This window comes from Nannospalax galili, unplaced genomic scaffold (genome assembly GCF_000622305.1).
Source record: "Nannospalax galili isolate Female #2095 unplaced genomic scaffold, S.galili_v1.0 scaffold376, whole genome shotgun sequence".
Classification (NCBI taxonomy): Eukaryota; Metazoa; Chordata; class Mammalia; order Rodentia; family Spalacidae; genus Nannospalax; species Nannospalax galili.
In genome coordinates, this window is record NW_008338108.1 from 2,911,641 (window position 1) to 2,937,171 (window position 25,531).

The following is a 25,531-nucleotide window of genomic DNA, read 5'->3' on the forward strand; positions in this document are numbered from 1 at the left end:
GTTCTAATGTGCACCAATTTCTTATATACAAGGAGATTTATTGTCACTTTGAAATTTTCCCTTAGTTACATGGTTTTATATTTGTTTCAGAGCAAATGACACAGTGTTTTTATTTTTTTTATTATCATATATATTATTATAGTGTATATTATTGTATATTCCTCTAGAAAGAATGAAATTATTAATTAATAGAGTTTAATGTGTTAGCATATTTTAATATTAACTGGTTTGGTTTATTGATACCTTATTGAAAATCTGATTGTTGATTGTTCAGACCAAACAAAATTGTGAAGTATATATAAAGTCATAAAATGTCAAAACTAATTAACTAGGTCTTTCTTATAATTTTTTGTTAGAAAAATCATACAAAATAATTTTTAAAGCTATGCAAAAGTAATGGTGTGTAAATGAAATTTGGGTGGGCTTATGTGATTTTTCCACTTATTCAAGGATCTCACCAAATCCAGTTGGGAAGGAAAAAGCCACTGTATGCCAGATTAAACAAAAACAGAAACCAAATTGTAAAATAATAATCTAATCACAGAATGCATGAAAATGCAATTTCTGATTCTTAACTACTCAAAAATGACCGATTGAAGAAATATTGTGGATGGATGTGGCAAAAGAAACCATTTCTAAACAAATTACTTTTTCAATATAAGGAGTCCTATGTGGAGATCTGGCCAGGAGTTTGAGTTAGAATAGTCCAGATAGATGAACTCATCTGGCCATCTATGTCACCCTTCCATGCCCAAGTCTTCATTATTTTATTTTTTATTAACAATTAGTTTTTGAATATTGCAAAGTTTTATGTATCACTTAGCATCGTTTAATAATATGGGTAATACTACTCAAAAATGCTCAGTCAGCAAAGATACATATGGAGACATTTTCTCAGAAGGTTAGCAGTCAGTCCACTTGAGGATTTTGCCTCTAGATCTAGGATCTCTACATTAATGAAATGCTTGCAGACAGATCATTTTTCATTTTAAAACTTGGAAGAAAATTTAGGCTGCCTTAAAAATTGAGCTACATTCTAGCATAAAATTACAGAGTTTGGTTATCATTTTCTTTCTGAAAATGTCAATTTAAAAAAGTCTCTATCTCATAGCTTATATATTGTCTCAGCATTTATATATCTTTGCATTTTAAAGTGATATATTTTTCATGAAATTGAGATGAATTAAGATAATAATAAAGTAAATGAGAGACTCTACAGTTCAGAAAACTTTAAATTGTTTGACTTTAAGTCCCTGGCTTCTGTCTTGACATAAAATGAAATGTCCTCATAAGACTTGTATATACATGTTCCCATTGTGAATTCAATTTCTTTTAAAATATATGTGTTAAAATATCATGTATTTATGATTATAACTGTAATGTGGCATTTTCACACTCAAAGTAAAAATTCCTTAGAAACTGTCCTTATGAAATTATAGGGAATTTATTTTTCACTTAGCCTCTAAAAATAGCATAGCAGCAAAATTAGAAGAAAAATTCTCTGACCTTTTCTCACAAAGCACAGAACCAGAGCCACTGCTGAATTGCAATATTTGCTCAGGCTGTGCTCTGAGCCTGTGAGCAAGCAAAGTGTAGCTGAATTCCTGCCAAAGGAGATGTTAAAAAATAGCTGTGGTTGGTGATTGGAAAAGATGTGGCAATCTATATAAAAATAAGAGTCATGAGCTAGGGGAAAACAGGTTTTAAATTGTTAGGTAAAAATAGATGCATTGCGCTTCATCAGGCAATCGATTCTATTTATATAAGGGATAGGAATTTCATCAAAATGATAGATTCAATACAAGCAAAGTGTTCAAGTATATAAAAAACATCATATTATTTTGATATATGATTTAATGGCTAATTCTAAATAATGTAAATTTTATTAATATCCATCTTTACTTTTATATCTACTTATGTATATATCATGTAAAGGAAATATAAAATTTTATCATCTAGTGTAATATATATGTGTACTAGTCATAATGTGTATAATAATGTAATTTATTTTTATATTCTATCTGCCTGCTCCCCAAACAGTATAAGAAGCTTTTAGAGTAGATGTTTCTGGGTCAATTTTTGAATTCACAAAAAGACTAAGTTACTTTTCCTTCAATGTGTGAAAATTAGTCTAAATTAAAATATTACAGATATTTAGTATGGTTAATCATCATATCCCTTACATTTTTGTTAGTGACATTCCTTTAGCAGTGTTAAAATAGGTTAGTGATTAGTATAGGAATCTGAATGACTGAAAGTTAAATTGTACCTTGTATTTTTAACCTCATTAAGCCCTCCTTCTCCATTCATCCTTAGGGGTGGCTTGAAAACCAAATTCCTGTCAGAGTATTGGTATTTGATAGGTGAAGTAGCTAAGCACTCTGTTAGGAAGATTAATTTTTATTTGTTATTTATTTATTTTTATTTGTGATTGATTGATTGGTTGATTGATGTGCGGGGACATGCCACGGCGTGTGTTTGGCTATCAAAGGACAACCTGCAGGAGTCAGTATTCTCCTTCTACCATGTGAGTCCCAGGGATGGAGCTTAGGTGGTCCATCAGGTCCCTTATCTGCTTAGCCATCTGCAATACATCTTTTGCTACAGGGAATTGACCAATGGAACCTGAATCTTAATTCAGATGCATTTGGTTATCCTTTTACATATGTCCTTTCTCTAACCCAGTATACAGTTTGATCATGTGATTATCACTGTATCTACAATTGCTGTTCATCTTTAAAAGGAGGTTTAAAAATGAAGAAATGCAAGTTGAGAGGGTTGATGTTTCCATTGCTGTAGTACTTTGTAAGTGAGCACCTAAAGAATCCTTGGTAGAAAGTAGATGATCAACACATTAATAAAATTTACATGTGATGACTGACTTCATTCTCTGTGTCATCAAGACACAAAGTGTCCTAGGAATGAGGAATATTGATGTATATTTAGGCATGTACATATGTGACAATTTTGATTTTTCAAAGTTACTACACTAAAATATCAAAATCAGTCAAGGATTCATAGAGTTAAATACATTTGGTTTGTGTTTAGGATTTAAAAAATCATCACCAGGAAATGGGATGGATGAAACCATGCCATTCACAGAAGAAACATGGACCAAGTAACATAGATGTAAAGAAGTTTCTATCCACTGGGACAGCTGCAGTAGAACAACATGATGTTAAAAGCCTGGTTCTGGAATGAAGGACATGTTTCCTGACTACAGCCATCTCATGTTCTGTGACTTTGGATGATAAATATACTACGATCTTTATAATTCATGTGCTGAAAAAATAATTATTCATAAACACTGGGGATAATTACATAATACACATAAAACATTTTATATTTTTTGGAAATAATTTTATTTTTTAATTACTTATTTAATAACCACATGATTATAAGAAGCATTTCATTACAGCATTAACATATTCAATAAAAATTTCCAGAGCAGGGTGCTGGAGAGATGGTTCAGCTGTTAAAAACACTGACTGTTCTTGAAGAACACCCAGGTGGGAATCCCAGCACCCACATGGCAGCTAACAACTGTCTGTAACTCCAGTTCCAGGTGATCTGACAGCCTCTTCTGCCCTCTTCAGGCATTGAATGACACAGGTGCACTTACCTACATGCAGGCATAAGACTCATACAAATAAAAAATAAAAATAACAAATACAATATTTTTAAAAATTAAATAAAAAAAAACAATTTCCAGAGCAAATATGCATCTCTTTCAATATTGGCTGTAAAATTTTAGGTTCACAGTTGAATTAACACAGTTATACAATATTGAACTCAGTATAAACACCATAAGACATAAAATTGAATGAAGTTTTAAACTTTAAAAACATCTCCATTTAATTTAAAAATATACTGTTTCATATGGAAAAACTCATTTTTAATGCTACTAACACATAGATGTTTGCACATGCATCTCTAATCTCTATGTATCTGAGTATTCTTAGTCACAGTCGGTTACTTTCTGAGATCAACCTGAGCATGGATATAAAATCATCAGGGAGCTTTCAGTGGTAATGTGTTTCACCTCTACTAATTAACATGGAGGAAATCTTTATGCTTCTTCCTCAAATATAACTCATTTTTTTAATTTGTTGATTTTTTTGTGTGTATTTCATATAGAACATCCCAAACTTATTCATCTATATAACCACATCCTGAATGGTACCCTCCCATAGTCTGCCCCCAACCCCCACTGAAGCCCATATACTCTGTAATCTCTGTTCACTGTGTTGTTGGCACCCCCAGCCATTCTCCAGTGCTTGTCCGTCTGCTGAATCTAGTAAGCCTATCTAGAGTTCCTTGTTTTAGGAAGATCAGCTCTTCCTGATCTAGCAGCAATCACTTGTCAATATTCCTTTAGATAAGATTGGGGTCTGCTGTTCATTTTCCCAGTTTTATGCTGGGTTACTGTCTGGGAGTCTCTTTGGCCACCCTGGCCAAAAACTCAAACTTTGGCAGTTTCTTGTTAAGCAGCTTTCAGCTGTACACATGGACTCTTAAAGAAATATATTCATCCCTTTAATCTTTGGTTATACTTTCCGTTTGGGTGTTTAAGATCCTACAGAGGGCCCAGATAAACCAATTTATTTTTTACTCTTAAGGCTGTTTGAGGATCTGTTCCTCAGGGGTCACATGGGCTTGGGAGGAGTCCCTGGCTCCTTTCATTTACCAGTTCCATCTGTGTGAAGATAAGTCAAAGGTCCTGCTCAACTGTGGCTGGCTTCACCTGGAAGCATGAAGAAAAGGTTTCCTCTGTGTTGACCCTCCTCATTGTAGACTGGATACTGATTCAAATCCATTTGGTGGGGTCTGCATGGCCTCCTTGATCAAAAGGACAGGTGACGTACCACAGTTACAGGACTTTTTGTGAGATGCTCGTAATCCCTTGGAGTTTAGTCGACCTTAGGAGGACAAGGAACAAAAACTGTCCTTTATGTCTCTCTGACCAAATTAGTATAGGCCTCAAAGTATGGCTGATAGACATCCAAGGTTAGGTCCATCAGTCTGATACTTTTAATTACCATGTGCTATGTAGGTAAAGCTTAGGTTATACCAAACATTCTCAGACAAACATTGCCAAGACATGAACTATATTACTTGAGCTAGTTGTATGTATAATTTATCAGTAAGTTGTTCAATTAATATGATTCCCTCTGGTTTTTTAAAAGTAGCTATGCATTATTTATCTCTCATATTGTTGAATTACACCATGGTTTCCCATTTAAAGTGCCCCCATTTTCCCCATTTCTCCCTTAATAATACCCTCCTCTAATGGTCCCATCTCACTTGAGCTCCTTCTTTCCCTTTATCTCCAAGTTTCCCTCTCCCATCCCCTTAGAATAACCCCATTTTTATCCATAGCTCCCTATTAATGCCTGTTTCCTGCTGTTCTTCTCTTTCAGATTTACCTCCCTGGTTCCTTTCCATTATCCTGGTTCCTGCAGTTATGTCTGGCTACATACTCACTCATAAGGATTTGGTGTTAGGATGCTAGGATTCACATATGAGGGAGAATATATGTCGTTTTTTGTTTATTTTTGTTTTCTGAGTCTGTGTTACTTCACTTAGTATAACAGTTTCTAGTTTCATCCATTTACCTGCAAATTTCATGATTTCATCTTTCTTTACTGCTGAGTAAAACTCCATTGTATAAATGAACCACATTTTCATTATCCACTCATCAGTTGAGGGACACCTAGGTTGCTTCCATCTCTTAGCTATTGTGAAAAGAGCAGCAACAAACATGGATGTACAAGTGTTTCTGCAATAGGATTTCTTTGAGTATATGCCAAAGAGGGGTATAACTGGGTCAAAAGGTAGGTTCATCTGTAGTTTTTTAAGAGTTCTACACACTGCTTTCCATAGGAGTTGAACCAGTTTGCAGCCCCACCAGCAGTGGATGAGTGTTCCCCTTTCCCCACATCCTCTCTAACATTTGATATCATTTATTCTCTTGGTCTTAGCCAGTCTGACTGGGGTAAGATGAAATCTTAAAGTGGTTTTAATTTGCATTTCCCTAATTACTAATGATGTTGAACACCTTTTAACAATGTTTTTAGCCATCTTTACTTCTTCTTTTGAGAACTCTCTGTTCAGCTCCTTAGCCCATCTTTTAATTGGGTTTCTTCCTTTCTTGATTCTTTGTTTTTTGAGTTTGTTATATGTTCTGGATGTTAAACCTCTGTCAGATGTGTTGCTAGTAAATATTTTCTCCCATTCTATGGGTTTTCTCTTAACTTCCTTGGTTGTTTCTTATGATGTACAGAAACTTTTTAGTTTAATGAGGTCCCATTTGTTGATTTTTGACCTTGTTTCCTGGACAAATGATGTCCGGTTTAGAAAATCCTTTCCTACACCTATATCTTGTAGGTTATTCCCAATGTTTCCTTCTAACAGTTTCAGAGTTTCAGGCTTCACATTGTGGGATTTGATACATTTGAAGCTGCTTTTGTGCAACGTGAAAGATAGCGGCTTATTTTCATTCTTGTACAGGTGGAGACCCAGTTTTGCCAGCACCATTTGCTGAACATGCTATCTTTCCTCCAGTGAAGGTTCTTGGCCTCTTTAGCAAATATCAGGTGTCTGAAATTGCATGTACTCATATTTGGTTTTTCAATTTTGTTCCGTTGATCTATGGGTCAATTTTTGATTCCATACCATGTTGTTTTTATGACTATAGCTCTGTAATACAGTTTAAAGCCTGGTATAATAATCCCCCCCATCGTTGCTCTTAGTGCTTGGGTTGCTTTGGCTATCTGAGGTCTTTTGTGCTATCATATGAATCTTAGAATGTTTTTATCCAACTCTGTGAAGAATGTCATGGGGATTTTGATTGGTATTGCATTAAATCTATAAATGGCTTTTGGTAGGATGGTCATTTTCAAATTATTAATTCATCCAATCCATGAGCATGGGAGGTCCTTCCATCTTCTGATGTCTTCCTCTATCTCTGTCTTTAACGATTTAAAATTTTGGAAGTCTTTAATGTCTTTGTTCAGGTTTATTCCAAGATATTTGATTTTTTTTGCCTCCATTGTGAAAGGGAGTGTTTCCATGTATTCTTTCTCTGATTGTTCATTATTGGTATATAGAAAGGCTACAGATGTTTCTTTTCTTAGATATAATATCATATCACCTGCCAAAGGGGATAATTTGATCTCTTCTTTTCCAATTATTACTCCTTTAATTTTCTTCTCTTGTCTTACTGCTCTTGCAAGAGTTTCAAGCACTAAGTTAAGAAGGATGGGATATAGTGGACAGCCTTGCCTGATTTTAATGGGAATATTTCCAGATTTTCTCCATTTAGAATGATGTAGGCTGTGAGTTTGTGGTATATGGCTTTAATTATTTTGAGGTATATTCCCTCCAGTACAATTCCTTATAGGACTTTGAACATAAATGTACATTGAATTTTGTCAATGGCCTTCTCTGCATCTATTGAGATGGCCATGTGGTACTTGTCTTTGAGTCCATTTATATGATTTATGATGTTTATTGACTTAATGTATATTGAACCATCCCTGTACCTCTGGAATAAAGCTAAGTTGATCATGGTGGATAATCTTTTTGATGTGTGTCTGTATGTGGTTTGCAAGTACTTTGCTGAGAGTTTTTGTATCTATGTTCATTAAGAATATGGGTCTATAGTTTTCTTTTTTTTATTGTGTCTTTACCTGGCTTTGGTATTAGAGTGACACTGGCTTCACAGAAGGAATTTGGAAGTTCTCTCTCCATTTTTATCTTTTTGAATAAATTAAGTAGTATTGAATATAGATCTTCTTTAAATATCTGGCAGAATTCTGCTGTAAATCCATCTAGGCCTGGACTTTTTTTTAGCTGGGAGATTTTGCATTACTGTTTCAATTTCCTTATGTGTTATGGGTCTGTTTAAATTTTTGACATCTTTTTAGTTTTGGTGGTTCCCATGCTTTTAGATATCTGTCCATTTCTTTAGGTTTTCAAATTTAGTAGTGTATAGGTTTTTAAAGTATTCCCAAATAATGTTCTGGATCTTTTTGGTGTCTGTTGTAATATTTCCCTGTTCATCTCTGACTTTGTTTATTTGGAGGTTCTCTTTCTTTCTTTTGGTCAACTGGGCTAGTGGTCTGTCAATCTTCTTTATCTTTTCAAAGAACCAGCTCTTGGATTCATTGATTCTTTGTATTGTTTTTTTCTTTCTATTTCATTAATTTCTGCTCTGATTTTTGTTATTTCTTCTTGTCTGCTGGGTTTGGGTTTTGTTTGTTGTTGCTTTTCAAGTGTGTTGAGTTGCAGTGTTAAGTCATTTATTTGTGTTCTTTCTGATTTTTTAATGTAGGCACTTAGAGCTAGAAACTACCCTCTAAGGACTGTTTCCAATGTGTCCCAGAGGTTTTGTTGAGTTGTATTTTCCTTTTCATTTAGTTCCAGGAATAGTTTTATTTCTTTCTTAATTTCTCCTTTGACCCATTCATCATTCAGGAGTGTTTTGTTTAATCTCCATGTTTTCATGAAGTTACTAGAGTTTATTCCAGTGTTGATTTTAAGCTTTATTGCATTGTGGTCTGATAGAATGCATGGAATTATTTCAATCTTTTTGTATTTGTTGAGGTTTGTTTTGTGCCCCAGTATATGGTTAATTTTGGAGAAAGTTTCGTGGGGTGCTGAATAGAAAGTATATTCTTTGGTGCTTGGGTTGGAATATTTGTTAGATGTCTGTTAGGCCCATTTGATGTATGGTATTGTTTAATTCAGATGTCTCTCTGTTAATTCTCTTTCCTCTTGACCTATCTAATGGATACAATTGGGTATTGAAGTCACCCATTATTAATGAGTTGGGATCCGTCTGGTTCTTAAAGTCCTGTACTACTGATTTTATAAAGTTGTGTACACCAGAGTTTAGTAAACATAAGTTCATGACTTTAATATCTTCATGGTCAATTGTTCCTTTGATCAAAATTAAGTGGCCCTCTTTATCTCTTCTGATTAGTTTTGGTTTAAAGTCTATTTTGTCAGATATTAGAATTGCAACACCCGCTTTTTTCTTAGTACCATTCACTTGGTATATTTTTTTTCCATCCTTTCACCTTAAGGTAGTACCTGTCCTTGAAAGTGAGATGAGTTTCTTCCAGACAACAAAAAGATGGGTTTTGTTTCTTAATCCATTCCACTGTGTATTTTGACTGGGGAGTTCAGTCCATTGATATTTAAAGTTATCAATGAAAGTTGTTTATTGATTCCTGTCATTTTTATTTCTGTTCACATTCTTGGTTTAGCTCTGCATTTCCATAGTTATGCCTTCATTACGTTTCTTTTGTAACCCCTTGGGTATAGTCCTTCCCTTCTTCAGTTCTTTGTATTGCTTCAAGAACTCTCTGAAGGCCTGGTTTTGTGGAGATGAATTCTTTCAGCCTGTTTATGTCATGGAAGACTTTTCTTTCCCCTTCAACTATAATAGACATTTTGGCTGGGTAAAGTAATCTGTGGCGGCATCTGTGGTCGTTTAGAACGGGGAATACTTTGTTCCAGGCTCTTCTGGATTTCATAGTATCCACTCTGCAATTCTGATGGGTTTTTCTTTATATGTGACTAGTTGTTTTTCTTTTGAAGCTTTCAGTATTCCCCCTTTGTTCTAGTGTTTTTCCTGTGATGTGCTGTGGAGAGTTTCTTTTCTGGTCCTGTCTGTTTGATGTTCTATGTGCTTCTTGTATTTTTATGGGCATGTCTTTCTTTAATTTTGGAAACTTTTCTTCTACAATCTTGTTGAATATCTGGTCCATACCATTATCCTGAGATTCTTTTCATTCCTGTATGCCTATGATTCATAAGTTTGTTTTTTTTGTGGTGCCACACAATTCCTGCATATTCCATTCTTGTGTTTTCTTAAATTTTTCATAATCTTTGCTTTAGTGGTCTAATTTGTCCATTTTATCTTCCAGTCTTGATATTCTATTTTCCATTTCATTCATCCTATTGGTGAGGATTTCTCCTGTTGTTTCTATTTGTCTTACTGAATGTTTCACTTCCTTCTTTTCAGCCTGAGCATTCTTCAATATTTTTAACTCTTTTTCTGAATTCATTCAGTTTATCCTTATCTTTTTCAGTTCTTTGGTTTCTTTCATTATATTTTCTTTAAATTAACTGAATTCTTTTATCATGTTTAAATTTGTTTTGTTTTGTTTTGTTTTGTTTTTTTTTTTTGAGTTCTGTGTTCTGTGTTATCTCTAGGGGGTTCTCACTGTACTCCTCTAGAAGACTAATGGTACTTGGTGGGGATATATTATATTGATTTTTCATGCTATTGTTTTTCTCTGTGACTTTGACATGTGGATTTCTTTTGTAGATTCTGGTTCTTGTGTGAGGCTTAAGCCTTCCTTTGTTGAGTTTAGGTCTGCTTCTTTTTGTAAACTTTATGTGTCTTTGTGGTTTACTTGTTGGGCATGAAAAGCTTGTTGGTCTAGGCTTCGGGTTCTTTCTTTTGATTTTATATTGGAGTGGCAAAATTTCTTTCTTCTTGCTGCTCAGGAGTTAAAACAGAGGCTCAAGTCCATTGAGGAACAGATGCTCTCAGGCTTTTGCCTAAGATCTGGATCTCTCCAAAAAAGATGCTGCCCTCAGGAATTTGAGGGCTAGACTGGACCCTGGAGCAGGGCCCAGGAAAGATGCTGGGCCTCAGGGATGCAAAATGAGGTGGGGACAAGAAGAGGCCCGAGGGCTCCTGGGGACTACAGGGAGGAATTGTGTTGGTCTTGACATGAAGGATCAGGAAGCAGTGGGAATTCTGGGCTAAGAGGTCAGTCCATGGTTCTGGGGTTTCATGAAAAGAGATAGGCCTGTGCCCCTGCTAGGAGGCAAGATGGAGTGGGGGAGCTGGGAGGGTGAATGTGGCTGGGGAATTCAAGGTGCAGTGGGCACAGTCAAACTTACCCAGGCAAGCTGCTAGCTCCAGGAAGCTGTGGGGCTGCACGGCCCAGAGATGCAAAGGGAGGTGGGGACTATAGAGAGGAATTATGTTGGTCTGGATGCAAAGGATCAGGAGCAGTTTAGAGTCTGCACCAAGAGGTCAGTCCAGGGGTCTAGTGTCAGTCCCCCTGCTAGGAGGAGAGATGGGGTGGGTGGAACTGGGAGGGTGAAGGAGGCTGGGGAATCAAGGCACAGTGGGGCCAGAAGCCAAATTTACCCAGGCAAGCTGCTGGCTCCAGGAAACTATACATAAAACCTTTTATGATTTGGCACATAGATTTTTTTTTCATATAACCTCTTACTGTTAGCAGATATTTTTGTTAAGCATTTTTAACTTAGAGTGATATTTCCCAGGAACTGAAAGATACACTAGAAGATATTTTATTTGTTTATTTTATATGTGCTTTGTAAGAATGTAAGACATGACATTGTAAAGAACGTTTTACAAGTAGCTTTGAAACTGAAGATGATTTTAAGCATTTAATTACTGTAATCTGTATGTAACACTTAGAAATATTTGACCTGTATGATATTGCTTCAGGCAGTAGTTTGAAAGGCTTTTTTCCCCTTTCTTCCTTTTACCTATGGACAGTGCTCCCCCACATAATTAACTGTCAATGTCACCTAAAAGATACTCTATTTGTGTTTCTGTAAGCTACAAATTTGCTACTCTTGCCTTTTGAAACAATCTTTTCTTCTGTCAGTCTGATGAGTCATCCTTCAACAGTAAGTTGTTATACTGTAGCTACACACTGCAAATGTTTTGGAAACTAAAACATATCTTGTTAGGGAATAAAGAATGTTATGTCTAGATTTATTTTGATTCTCGGTATGACCATGTTTTTAAAAAAGTTTTAATTTGTACTAAGAAGAGAAAACCAAAAATAGATGGGCTAATAATTGATTATTTCAATTGTGAAATTTAGGCAATGATTATCAGTTGAAAGTAAATTTGGCAGTTTTGGATTAATTCTCTGAGTAATGAAAATAGAGAGCAGCAACCCTGAGTTGTCAACAAGGCAGGAAAGTGAACTGTACATGGAGAAAGTATTTGCTGCTTTAGTTAAGCTATAGTTGGTCAGATTGACTGTGGTACTTGACTTAGTTCCTAATGAGTGTGATAGTAAGTGCTTCCTCCAACTTCAGATCAATAAAGGCACTTCCAGAGATGAACAAGGTGGCAAATTGTTTCATTTGCTTTGAGTGGTATCTGAGAAAAGAGGTGATTACTAAAGAATATATAAACTATCTTAACTGACCTTTCAATTAGTTGGAACTGCAATAACATTAATGATAAGGAATTCCTTCCAGTAACCCAGCCTTTAAATGTATTTTACTTACTTTTTTAAATTTTATGTGTATGAATGCATTCCTTGCATGTATGTAAGTGCATCTGTGTCTTGCGGTGCCCACGGATATAAGAAGAGGATGTCAGATCCCCTGAAACTGGAGTTACAGAAGGTTGTTAGCCATCATGTGGGTGCTGAGAATTGAACCTAGGTCCTGCAAGAGAAGCTAATGTTCTTAACCACTGAGCAATCTCTCCAGAACCCCAATAATCCAATTTTTATTAGTTAGTAGCTAACATGATAGACCCATAAAGAGTTCATAGCATTTAGTGTCACATTAAACTTGAGAATTACACAGTAATATCATTTACTATTATTCATATTTTATGGAAGTTAAAATTCAGGTGGCTTAAATAACATACCCATGATCTTACTAATAGTGGGTGGTTCAAACATTTACAATTCTATCTGGAGACCTTGTTCTTTTGTTTAATATTATACTGTTTCTCCTCTGTGTGGTCAACATGGACTCTGCCTATTACACACATGCCAATGTCCCTGAGCATCTGCACTTAAATTCTGTTCTGGAATCTGGAAATGTATTCTTTTTGTCACTATTAAAAACATATTTCTTTTCATTTCATGAGGTCCTATTTGTCAATTGTTGGTCTTAATGCCTGCTTTATCAGGGTCCTATTCAGAAAGTCCTCCCCTGTGCCTTTAAGTTCCAATGTGTTCCCTGTTTTCTCCTCTATTAGAGTCAGGGTATCAGGTCTTATATTCAGGTCCTTGATCTCTTAGGAAGTTAAGATATTTTTGTGGTGAAAAAAAAGGGATCCAATTTCATTTTTCTACATGTAGCTATCCAGTTTGACAGGCAGCATTTGTTGAACATGCTATCTTTTCTCCATTGTGTACTTTTGTTCCCTTTGTCAAAAACCAGGTGGCTGTAAGTGCATGGACTTAAATCTGGATCTTCAATTCTATTCACTGACCAATGTTTCTGTTTTTATGCCAGTATCTTGACTTTTTATTACTATAATTCTGTAAATTTGAAATCAGAGATGGTGATACATCAAGCAGCTATTTTATTTTATTTTATTATTTTTCAGAACTGTTTCAACTCTTCTGAGATATTTGTGTTTCCATATGAGATTTGCAATTTTTTTTCAATTTCTGTGAAGAATTGTGTTGGAATTTTGATGGGGATGTGTTGGATCTGCAGACTGATTTTGATAGGATGGCTATTGATTAATTCTACCCATCAGTGAGCATGAACCCACAGTACTTGTGATACGTACACAAGGCCTGTGCAAGCTCAAGTCAGATGAAAACCCAGCATGGATGAGGGAGGTGGGCAAGAAGCCCCAGCCATAGCTGAGGATCTTTTGGCAATTGATATCAATTGATAACTGCTGGGAAAGAGAGCAAGAGAGTCAGTTTTCTTTAAGGGTGTGATATCTAAAAGTTGACCAGACTCAAAGGGATGGATCCACACCCAAGAGCATTTGAGGAACACAAATCATGCTCAATAGGCCTTACAAAAAGGAAAATAATAATAAAGGACATGAAGTTGGGAGGTAGGTTGTAGAGTAGATTTGGAGAGGGGTATATGATCGAAATACGTTGTATGAAATTCTCAAATTATCAATAAAATATTTTTAAAAACATTTTGTTGGTGCTGGAGAGATGGCTCAGCAATTAAGAGCACTGGCTGCTCTTGCAGAGGACCTGGGTTCAATTCCCAGCACCCACCTGGAGACTAACAACTGTCCATAACTCCAATTCCAGGGTATCCTTCTCCCTCTTCTGACCTCTTTGAGCATTTTATGATATGGGTGTACTTAAACACCTGCAGGCAATACACTTATACACATAAAAAATAATAAGAGGCTTTCAGGCCACTGGAAACTCACATGTGGACTTGCGGCAATGGTGTCTTGGAGCACAAGACACATGTCAACTCAATCAGACAAGGGCCCAGAGTGGAATGAGCGAAATGGGTGATTGGCCAGTACCTAGCCTGGGAACTGTTGGAGACTGATTGCTACTGGGTGAGGAAGAACACTCAGATCTCTAGAAAGGCTGACTGGACTCCAGTGAATGAGCGTTCACTGAAGGACCTCAGGGTACAAATGCTTGACTAGATAGGACTTAACATGCAAGGCAGAATGCATGAGATATTGTGGGGGGTGGGAAGATATGGATGGGGGAGAGGGTCTAAATTTGATTAAGAACTGTTGTATGACATACAAAAGCTCAATAAAATTAAAAATAATAAAATATAATAAATAAAATATATTTTGTCAAAGGTGGAGAAGTTAGAAATCTAATATGTATTTGAAATATATGTTGCTAAATTTCTTTTTGAAGCTTTATTTCCTATAAAACCTAATTGGAATTTTCTCTTTTAATATATTTAAACAACTCTTTGACCTCATTTAAGAAAAAAATAGCAAACGTGTGAGAACACATTGTAAGACCACAGAGGAAAACATAGAGTTAAATGCGTGCCTGAAACTTCTACTCCTCTCTAAAACTCAGTTTTGGCAGAATATGTTGGTCTATTTGAAAACTGCAGTTTCTGGAAACAATTTATGTATTCTTAATGACTTTGCAGCCCATATCCCTGGAGAGGCTGATGCCAATAACCTTAGCATTACCAAGCAGCAGAGTACATAGGGTCTTTATGTTTTATAAACAAGATTTAAAATATCATGAGATTTTCCAGAAATTTTATAGTTTAAATTTGGGTTCAGCTCAGAGCAACACAGTAGAGAACATGGAGAGAATACCGAGTGAACCACACAGTTATTATATCCCAGGGGTGTCAGAGAAATGTTGGAACTACTTTAGGGAAGAAACAGCAGTAGACATTATTCAATAATCTCCAAAGCAATATGCAGGCTGACTAGGAAATTATTTTGTGATATACAGTATGCCCCAAACACTTAGCTTTTAGTTGATAGAGTTGTAAAAATAACTGCCAGTTTGAAGAAAGTATAGGAAATATCGATTTAAGGAAGAAAGATAATGTGTTTTGGTTAAAAATATTCAGTTTTGTGTGTATCTGTGTATATGTGAAAATAAAACTTGTAGTCACATAGCCTGTGTGCAGGTACACAGCTGGAAGAAAATGCATGCATTTCCTCATTTCACCTCGTCCTCAGAGTATCCATATGACATCAGCAGGGTGGGTCGCAGTTTGTAAAACTGAAGATTCAATGGTTTAGTAATTTCTTCTCAAAGTTACACATTAAGTAGTGATTGAGCTGTGATTCCTTGTTTGATGTTAGATGGGACTGGCATTAAAAAAAAAATCTATGATTCATCCATTGTACAAGTGGCCTCTAGGGCTGACATGACCTGAATCTGCAGACACTAGAATATCAGCTGTGATTATGCTCAACAATCTCCTCTGTTCATGTCACTGTATCCACACCTAAAAGTATTGTTCATCCAGGGCCATAAACAGCATATAACTTACCTAATCAATAAACTACAATCTTTGTATACACACACACACACACACACACACACACACACCTCTATGTATATGGCAGAGCTGTTAACTCTGTGAACAGATTCCAGCACTCTCTGACTAAGGACTGCATGACTTGGGAAGTCATTGATTTTGGATTTGGTATCCAGTATGGTCTCTGGGCTTAATTCTGCTGGTGACTTACTGCTACTGAAATTTTCCAAGGTCCAATACTTTCTGTGCAACATAGACTTAATAAAATATAATGCACAGTATTTCTGTGATAAGGTAGCATAATGTTTGGCATATGGTTAAGTACTATATTTGCAGTATTATCACTATTATTTTACCAAAAATAATGACCTATTTTAACCAATAGCCAGAGGATTATAATAATTTATTTTTCTGGCTAAATGATGATTCATTTATCATTTTAATTGTAAAAAATTTACTGATTCTTGGTTTCTCATACTTTCACAAGGTAAAAGTACACTACAATAACTACAGTACCTACTGTTTACTCAGAGATTGATAAACATATATCTCATGATGTTATCTAAGAAACACTATTTTAACTTTTTAAAATATTTTATTATTTTTATTTTATGTGTATGAATGTATTGCCTGCACATACGTAAGTGCACCCGTGTTGTACCATGCCCTCGGAGGTCAGATGAGGGCATCAGATACCCTGGAACTGGAGTTACAAATGATTGTTAGCTGCCATGTGGTGCTGGGAATCAAACCTGGGTCCTCTGCAAGTGCTCTTTGCAATGCCGCAGATGTCAGAAAAGGGCTTCAGATTTCACTGGAACTGGAGTTAAGGATGGTTCATAGCCGCCATGTGGGTGCTGGGAATTGAACCCTTGTCCTCTGCAAGAGCAATCAGTGCTCTTAACCACGGGAATCAGTAGAGCAATGCCATCCTTTTAGACAACACAGGTAGTAGAACTGTGATGTGGCTCCATGGTTTGGAAGTAATTACCAAGCGTCATCACTTTCATTTTGTGCCTGTACAAAGTCTCTCTGGTGTTGGTCCTCATAGAAATGGCCATTTTCCTTGTGCTTCACTTTTATCTTTGTCATAGCAAATTGGAATTACTTGACCCTAAAGTTATAGATTTAATGCCTGCACAAAACACTTTAAGTTGAATGTTCATTAACTACATTTACAATGCACTTTCTTTTATTCCTTCTTTTGACTACATAGTGAACTTGATAGAGAGTCAGTACATCGTAGGGATTCAGAACACATCTTTCTCAGTCCAGTTTCTTGACATCAGATTACAGCATCACCATCTCTATAAGATACTACTATTTGGTGATGTCTCTGTGATGTGACTCAGTTTCCTTTCAAGAATCTGAGAAACAGGCAGCACTATCTTAATCATAGTATTGTGAGGATTAACACCATCTAATAAGTGCTTAGAAAGCTATTTGACATATATTCCTCTACAAATATTATTAGTACATGGTGTAACTGAAAGGGATTTCCTTTCATTAGTGCTGGAAAATGAGTATTAAATTATAAATCAAAATTATGTCCACATGATTTCCTAGACCAGGTGATGCAGGTGATTTCTATGCCTACTTTGAGTAGATTCCAGTAAAAAAATGTAAACCATGCTAAAGAACTAGGGTAACATAAATGGAGGAAATAAAATCTTGTAAAATTTTAACTTCTCAGAAGCAGGACTTTATTAAGGTGAAGTGCTGCAACATCCATAATAGAAACAGATGTTTCAGTGTTTCTTCATGTTAAGATGTCTGTGGACATTGTTAGTGCAATACCTTTTGTATGATGTTCATCAAGAAAGAAATTAGGGTTCCTGTTCCATATAAAATTATTTTCTTCACACGACAGACTGACATATGTGAAGCAACAACTTTAGAGATTTGAAGAGGAGATAAATTTGGCTTCCAGTTTACTTTACAACTATTAAATTATCCTAAAGCTCTTTAGGCCTCCCTTCCCCTTTATAAATTAGAAATAAGTAAGTGTGTGTGTGTGTGTGTGTGTGTGTGTGTGTGTTGGGAGGGGGAGGGGGGTGTGTTGTTCCCTAAAGTGACTGCTATTCCTGTTCTTTTGTGGTGGTCATTTGTACCTACTGTTATTCTTGAAACTTTGTGAAAATGATTAGGAGAAACTGGAAATGTTTGATATATTGGTAATATGGCAAACTAAATTTAATAGCCATTGAATACCAGCAATTAATTTTAACGATCAACTTATAAACATTTAACATATTTTAAAAACATTTTAAAAAGTTCAGTTACTCATATTTTCACCTGTAAGTGTTTTTCTATATTTTCTTTCCTGTATCCTGCATGGCAGAAGAGACTTGGCATGAGCACTTGGGTTTCGTTACAAAAGTTTACAGTAAATTAAAGACTTAAAGTCAATCATGACATCATGCTACTGATGGCAGGAAGTGTCCAGCACACTAGCATCCCTATGTTATGTTCCTCTCACGCTTTCATAAATGGAAGCACATAGGTATCAGAGGTGGCCACTTCACACTCACCTGGTTCACTTCAGGATCTTATTAATTTAGAAATTAATATATAGATAATGATGTATATACTTTATACATGAGACAACAGAAAAATATCTGTCTTCAATCCTTGGATAGACAATGACCAAAGACATAACTGAGGACCGATATCTTTTTTGCAAGAGTTTCCATAATGGTGTACCAAAAAAAAAATGCAGATTTCAATTGAAAAGCTTTAAAGTAGATATAATTATGTTTTCTAAGAATATGTATGTATTGTAACCTCCTTCCTTCTTGAATGTATTATCCTTCTCTTTTCTAATTCAAATTATCCAAAAATAAACCACACTTCAGTTCATGACTGAAGATAGCAATTGAACTAAAGTAAATGCAGGTGAACACCATTATTCAAAGGGTACTATGTGATTGCACCTCTCAGCTGGTGAGATGACTGTTTGCATGTTTTAACCAGAATCCAGACTGGAACAAATGTGGTGAAAGTCAACACGAGCTCATCTCTGTGGAAACTGGCAAAGTAGCAGATGTTGCTACTGGAAATAGCTAGAACTTCTGTGTCTTCAGATGAAAAACATTTTGTAAAAAAAAAAAAAAAAAGATTTGTTCCATGCATTGATTCACAGATTAAAGGGGTATATTTTATTGTTTAATTTACTCTACTCCAGAAGCAGTGTGTCTATTTGAAATGGCAGAGGCAACGCAGAATAACCTCTTTGACATTTCTAGTTCCTAATTATGTATTTACCCTACCCTAAGGTCATGTCTTCAGCCTAATTCAATGTTCCTTAGAAGAACACATTATGGTTTCTTTTTAAGTGAAAATGGCAAATTTGGTATTATTACATGCTCTTGATTAAACAAAGTCAGCAATTTTCTATTGTTTCTCCTGGCAAAGGTGGGGTCTGAGTTCCTTGCACAATGTGGGCATGACTTCCTTAAAAATGACATGACTATCGAACTTAACGTCAAGACTTGGTTGGGAGTAGAGTCTGACGTGAGAAAAGGGCGTAGGAAAGAACATTCTTGCACAATGGTGGCCATATTTTGTCAATATGCCCTCAACAAAAGACACATAAGAAAACAAACAGAAAAGAAGGGTTACAATGCGGACAGCCGTCAGATGACTCAGTGTTCTCTTACTGTTGGAAATAACAAATCTCATGGCTTAAATTTACTTTAAGACAGTGCACACCAGCGAAATAATATGACAAAATTACAAAGTTGATTCACATTCAGAATGCTGACTCATCCTGACCATGCGGCCTCCGCAGAACTGTTTATGATGAAATTACAATGGAGTAAGATTTATTTCTTTGCTTTTGTGTGTATGATTTTTTAAGATTATTTTAATATTTTTATTATGTGTGAATGCACTGCCTACATGCATGTAAGTGTACTTGTGTCATGCAGTGTTCGTGGAAGTCAGAAGAGAGCATCAAATCCCCCCTGAAACTGTGGTTAGGGATGGTGTTGGCAGCCATTGGGTACTGGGAACTGAACTTGTGTCCTCTGCAAGTGCAGCCAGTGCTCTTAACTGCTGAGTTGTCTGTCCAGCTCCTCTTAGCTGGATTTTTAAATTAAAATGAGAGTATAAGGGAAGCACTACCATTTAACCATAAATACATTTATGATAGCTTTGTTCAGTTTAAATTATACAGAGAGAACTTAAGACTTTATAATGATTGCTTTGAAAGAACATTAAAGAACATGTCTATATTATTTGTTGTAACATTTAGTATTTTAGTAAAAAAGAACACAGAATATTTTATTTCTTATGAGTTGTATTAGTTGTCTTCAAATTTTCCCAAATAAAAACAAGTAAATGTATCAGGAAATTCGTTTCTTTATCTTTTCTGATGAAATGACTAGCATTCTCTTACAAACTGTTCAGTAAGAGTGAAAAAAAAAATTGAAACAATATTCTGTTAATATCTATAAAAACCTAGAATTATCTACTTAAAATAACTTTACATATGCATATATAGGGTACTGTTCCTGACATAACTTTGATTAGAATCAGTGATTTTGTTATTACCAGCCAGGTACCACAGCAGGTTTAAAGCCACGATTGTTGGATTTAGGCTCTTTTAAAAAAACATTTTATTTATTATTTTTATTTTATGTGTATGAGTATATTGCCTGCATGATATAAGTGCACCCATGGTGTGCAATGCCCATGGAGGTCAGAAGAGGATGTCTAACCCCTGGAACTAGAGTTATAGAAAGTTGTTAGCTGTCATGTTTATGCTAGGAATTGGACCTGGGTCCCTGCAAGAGCAGCCAGTACTCTTAACTGCTGAGTCATCTCTCCAGCTCCAGATTTAGGCTCTTTTATATGTTTATTTTAATTTTATATGTATGAATATTTTGCCTGCATGGATATAAGTGCACCCATGTCATACAATGTCTAAGGAGGCCAGAAGAGGGCATCTGATCCCTTTTAACTGCAGTTATGAACAGTTGTTAGCTCCTTGTAGGTGCTAGGAATTGACTGGAACCTGGGTCCTCTGAAAGAATAGCTAATGATCCTAAACATTGAGCCATCTCTCCAGCCCTGGATTTGGTTCTTAACTGAAATAGTAGTTGTATTGTGGGGGTAGGGGAAAAAGGAGAGAGAAAGAGAGCCAGGGGAGGGGGGGGATGCTGAAATTTATCTTTGTATGTTGCTTGATCTCCGTGCAAAAAAGGTCAAGAGGAACTAGAGAGGTGGTTCGGTGGTTAAAAGCACTGGCTGTTCTTGCAGAATGTGGGTTCAAATCCCAACACCCACATGGTGGTTAATAACTGTCCTTAACTCTAGTCCCAGGGGATTTGATGTTCTCTCCTGACCTCTGTGGCCATTGCAGATGGGTGCACTTAAATACATGCAGGCAGTACACTCATACACATGAAATAAAAATAATAAAGAATAAAAAAATGTGAAGAAACAACATCTCTGGACACTCAAATTCTTATCTTTTATTTTATTAAAATATTTTTTTTATGTGTATGAGTGTATTGCCTGCATGTATGTGAGTACACCTGTGTAGTGCAATGCCTGCAGAGGACAGAAGAGGCTGTCGGATCTCCTGGAACTGGAGTTAGGGACAGTTGTTAGCTGCCATGTCAGTGCTGGGATTCGAACACAGGTCTTCTGCAAGAACAACCAGTGTTCTTAACCGCTGTGCCATCTCTCCAGCCCTGAATCCTTATCTTTGTATTAGGCAGAAGTTATCTTTTTAACAGGACTATGCTGAGAATAAGGTAGAAAAGAAAGAGCACCTAGCACAGTGAATACCATGAGACATTTATTTTCTTCATTAAAATAATTCAATCCCTCATGAAACATGGCAGGTAATGATAGCTATGAATTCTCTGGTTATATATAGCCAATAGTGTTCATTTGGAAAGAGTTCGAACACATTCAATGAAGAATTTCATTTGTGGCTTTTTAAATGGCATGCTTTAGCCATAATTCTCTGTAAGTATTGTATGTGTGATTATTATTTAGTTAGCAAAAAGGCAAAATATTCCTTTATTCAAACTATACTGGGCTTTAAAACAACAGATACCACCTACGTGATGGGCAGCATTGAAATGAAGGAAACAAGACTGATGTTGTTTGTTTAGATTTCACGTAATTTTGAAGAGACGATGATTGATTCTATAGTTTTGCATATTGAAATGTAAATTACTATAGTCCATCTTAAACCTACAATAGAGGTTTGATGCAAAGGTGGAAGAAAACTGAGTTTTATTGCTCACAGAAAAGAATACTGTGACTGAAACTTGATGTATGCTTTTAATTTTTCATTTCATTTCAAGGAATGAATATTCAGAGGTTGACTTATGAGAGAGTAAGTCAATCTAAATAAGTGGTTTTTGAAGAGAACAAAATTGAGAAGACCAAAGCACCATGAGGCAAATGCTAGTCAAGGAACATAGCATAGAAGTGGCACAGTTTTACTGCTGTTATCTACTTCCAGAAATTCTCAGAGCAGAAATGGAAATTGTCATACCACAAGGCAGATGCAGATTAGCACATTTCCAGTCATATTTCCTACAATCAGCAAAAGTTCACCTTGATTTTTTAGGTCCAAGGGAACAGAACCACAGCAATGACATGTCATTATCCAGGGCAGAAATGACTTTTCATTTTTTTTATTTAGAAAATACTTGGAAAGACATCTATGGAGTCTTCTTGCCTCCCCTTGCTTATTATCACTAGGGAAAGAGGAAAAATATAAACTCTAATTAATTACTTATGCAATAATTTGATGGTGGACCATAGTTCACTATATGTGATTTTTATTTCATGCTCAAGGCATGAGGCTTTGGCATGCTCCGTACTTTACGTAAGAGGCAAGTGGTTTTCAGTTGCATAACTCTCGACTTCACAGTTTGGATTCGATGTCAGATTTATCTCACATATCACACTGCTTCTTAAATGATGGTAAGGATTACATACTTTCTCCTCTAACATCTTCATGTAGACATGTGTTTTCAAGTTATTCTATGCACTTTTACTTTTGGTTTGCAGATGTTGAACAATGAATCGTGTGAATCTGAGCAGTACCAATACCTTGTGAGAAAGCATGTGGAGAAAGCATGTGTAGCACAGCTTTAACATGCAGCACACAGTAACACCTCTGAACAGTTATACTATTTCGTCTACTCATAAATCAGTGAGCAGAATAGTCTTTACTGGCTTTTCATGTGCCTCCATCATGTATTATTTATCAAAGGTTTTCTTTCTGCTTGTAGGGATGACTTGTCAAGCTCGAACATCATATACTGAAGATGAAGTTCTTTGGGGTCATCGTTTTTTCCCTGTAATTTCTTTAGAGGAAGGATTCTTTAAAGTTGATTACTCTCAGTTCCACGCAACATTTGAAGTCCCCACCCCTCCATACAGTGTGAAAGAGCAGGAGGAAATGCTCCTCATGTCCTCTCCTTTAATAGCACCAGCCATAACCAACAGCAAAGAGAGACACAATTCTGTGGAGTGCTTAGATGGACTAGAAGACATTAGCACAAAACTTCCATCTAAGCTGCAGAAAATCACTGGAAGAGAAGACTTTCCCAAAAAACTCTTGAGGATGAGTTCTACGACTTCAGAAAAAGCCTATAGCTTGGGCGATTTGCCCATGAAACTTCAACGAATAAGTTCAGTTCCTGGCAACTCTGAAGAAAAACTGGTATCTAAAACCACCAAGATGTTATCTGATCCCATGAGCCAGTCTGTGGCCGATTTGCCACCAAAGCTTCAAAAAATAGCTGGAGGACCTGCCAGGATGGAAGGGAATCTTCCAGCCAAATTACGAAAAATGAACTCCGACCGCTTCACATAACAAAGCACCCCATTAGGCATTAATTAATGTTTTGATTTAGTATTAGTCCAATATTTTGCTGATGAGATAATCCTCCTTATGAAATCTGAAAGTTATATCCCCCCAGTCCAACAGCATATTTGAGAACTCTTCACTGGCAAGTATTGTTACCGTTCAGAACAGAAAATTTATGAAGGGAAGACATCATAAGGAAGTTAACAATGGGCATGTATTATCACATCAAGCATGCAACAATGTGCAAATTTTGCATTTAGTTTTATGGCATGATTTATATATGGCATATTTATATTGTATATTCTGGAAAATATATAAATATATATTTGAAGTGGAGATATTCTCCCTATCATTTCTAATATATATATTAAGCCAAACACGAGTGGATAGCTTTCAGGGCGCTAAAACTACACACATACATACATACATACACACACACCCTCATACACACACACACACACACACACACACACACACACACCCCCACACACACACACACACACACACACACACACACACACATGCACACACACACATATATATGAAACATATACATAAAACGTACATATACATCTGATAAAAATTGTGATGTTTTGTTCAAATTTGTAGTTCTTGTGCATGTTTACTTTATTAGGCTAGGAAGGCTGCTGGCATTGATTATTAATACCAAATATTTTAGCCTTAAATTATTTGTCATTTAAAAATCTGATTTAATGTTTTCTGCTGTTAAGGTCATGGAAGGTTTCAACTGTACTTTATCATAAAAGAGTTACAGAAGTTCATGGTATTTGTGGCACTGCAGAGGTATCATCAATGTGTATTTAATTTGTAAATTTTAGAGAATTCCAGTACATGTTATACATACATCATTGGACTTTTCTTATGATTTTTAAAGTTGCTAGAACTGGGGGAGGGATGGTAAATAAAAGTTTATTAATTTAATGATTACTCTTTTCTTAGGTGAACTAATATCTAGAAGTTGATTTTGTATACAATCTAATAAATTATGGGCTCTGAATAAATGGTGAACCACTGGAATAATCAGTAGCCAGGTCACATTTGAATATGTCAGAATCTGTGTGAAATTTATAGGGTAAATGGTCCTTGTTTTAAAATGAATAGATTGCAATATTTTCTTTTTTCTGTGACTTCTGTCCACTGTAAAATCTAATAATTTATCTTTCAGGAGACATGACAGCACAATGAAGCAGATGATAAATAGATATGCTCAAAATATGTATGTCTGAGTCTCTTTCTATGCTGCTCTCTTGTTTATGAGTTTGTTGTGAAAGGATAGATTTCTTCCTCACTGGGGAACTTATCCCAGGCCTGTCGTTCATGATTCATTACAGACCTGAGAGAAATTAAAATCAGATGAGTTGACAGTATTTTGCAATCAGGAATTTTTGGGTTTTTTATTTTTTATTTTTTTTTTGATGTTGAAAACTTGTTTAATTGATGCCTTGGATCCCTGGCCTCCTCAAATAAATTTCGCAGTAATATTTTTCTAATCCCAACATTTGGTATTCATGGCTCTCAGACTGGAGTCAAACCTTGATCAGAAGTACACCTTCAACAAAAGGCTGAGAATGCACAGATGTTTTTTAAATCTAGAACTTCTTCTATCAAAACATCATAGGTTTTCCTATAAACTTTTTGGAGGGAGGCGGATAATTGCAATCTAAGTTTGGCCAGAGTTAACTCACTTATTATTACATAAATTACTGAAGGTTGGCTTGGGTGCACAGCATTCCTTAATTTCCTTTTTAGCAATTCTGTGATGATTTTTCTTAGAGGCAAATTATTACATCAACACTCTATCATCCACTATAATAAACTATCTTCTGGCTACCTCTGTATCAACCAAATCTGTAGGTGCAAACATATACCAGGGAACAGGTACTGGAAAAATGATCAACTTTGGCATCTCTCCACTGTGCACAAAGCAGTCGCCCCTTGATCACC

General features: G+C 35.9%; 1 protein-coding gene across 1 annotated transcript in view; it reads left to right on the forward strand.

The window, feature by feature from the left end:
• Kcnj3 (potassium voltage-gated channel subfamily J member 3) overlaps nucleotides 1-24,036 on the forward strand; it is a 155,115-nt gene extending 131,079 nt beyond the window's left edge. Inside the window, exon 3 of the mRNA XM_008832880.3 lies at nucleotides 22,986-24,036. Within this exon, the coding sequence (XP_008831102.1) occupies nucleotides 22,986-23,572 (587 nt within the window). The 3' untranslated portion in view covers nucleotides 23,573-24,036. The remainder of the gene's footprint in view (nucleotides 1-22,985) is intronic.
• Nucleotides 24,037-25,531: the final 1,495 nt, after the last annotated feature.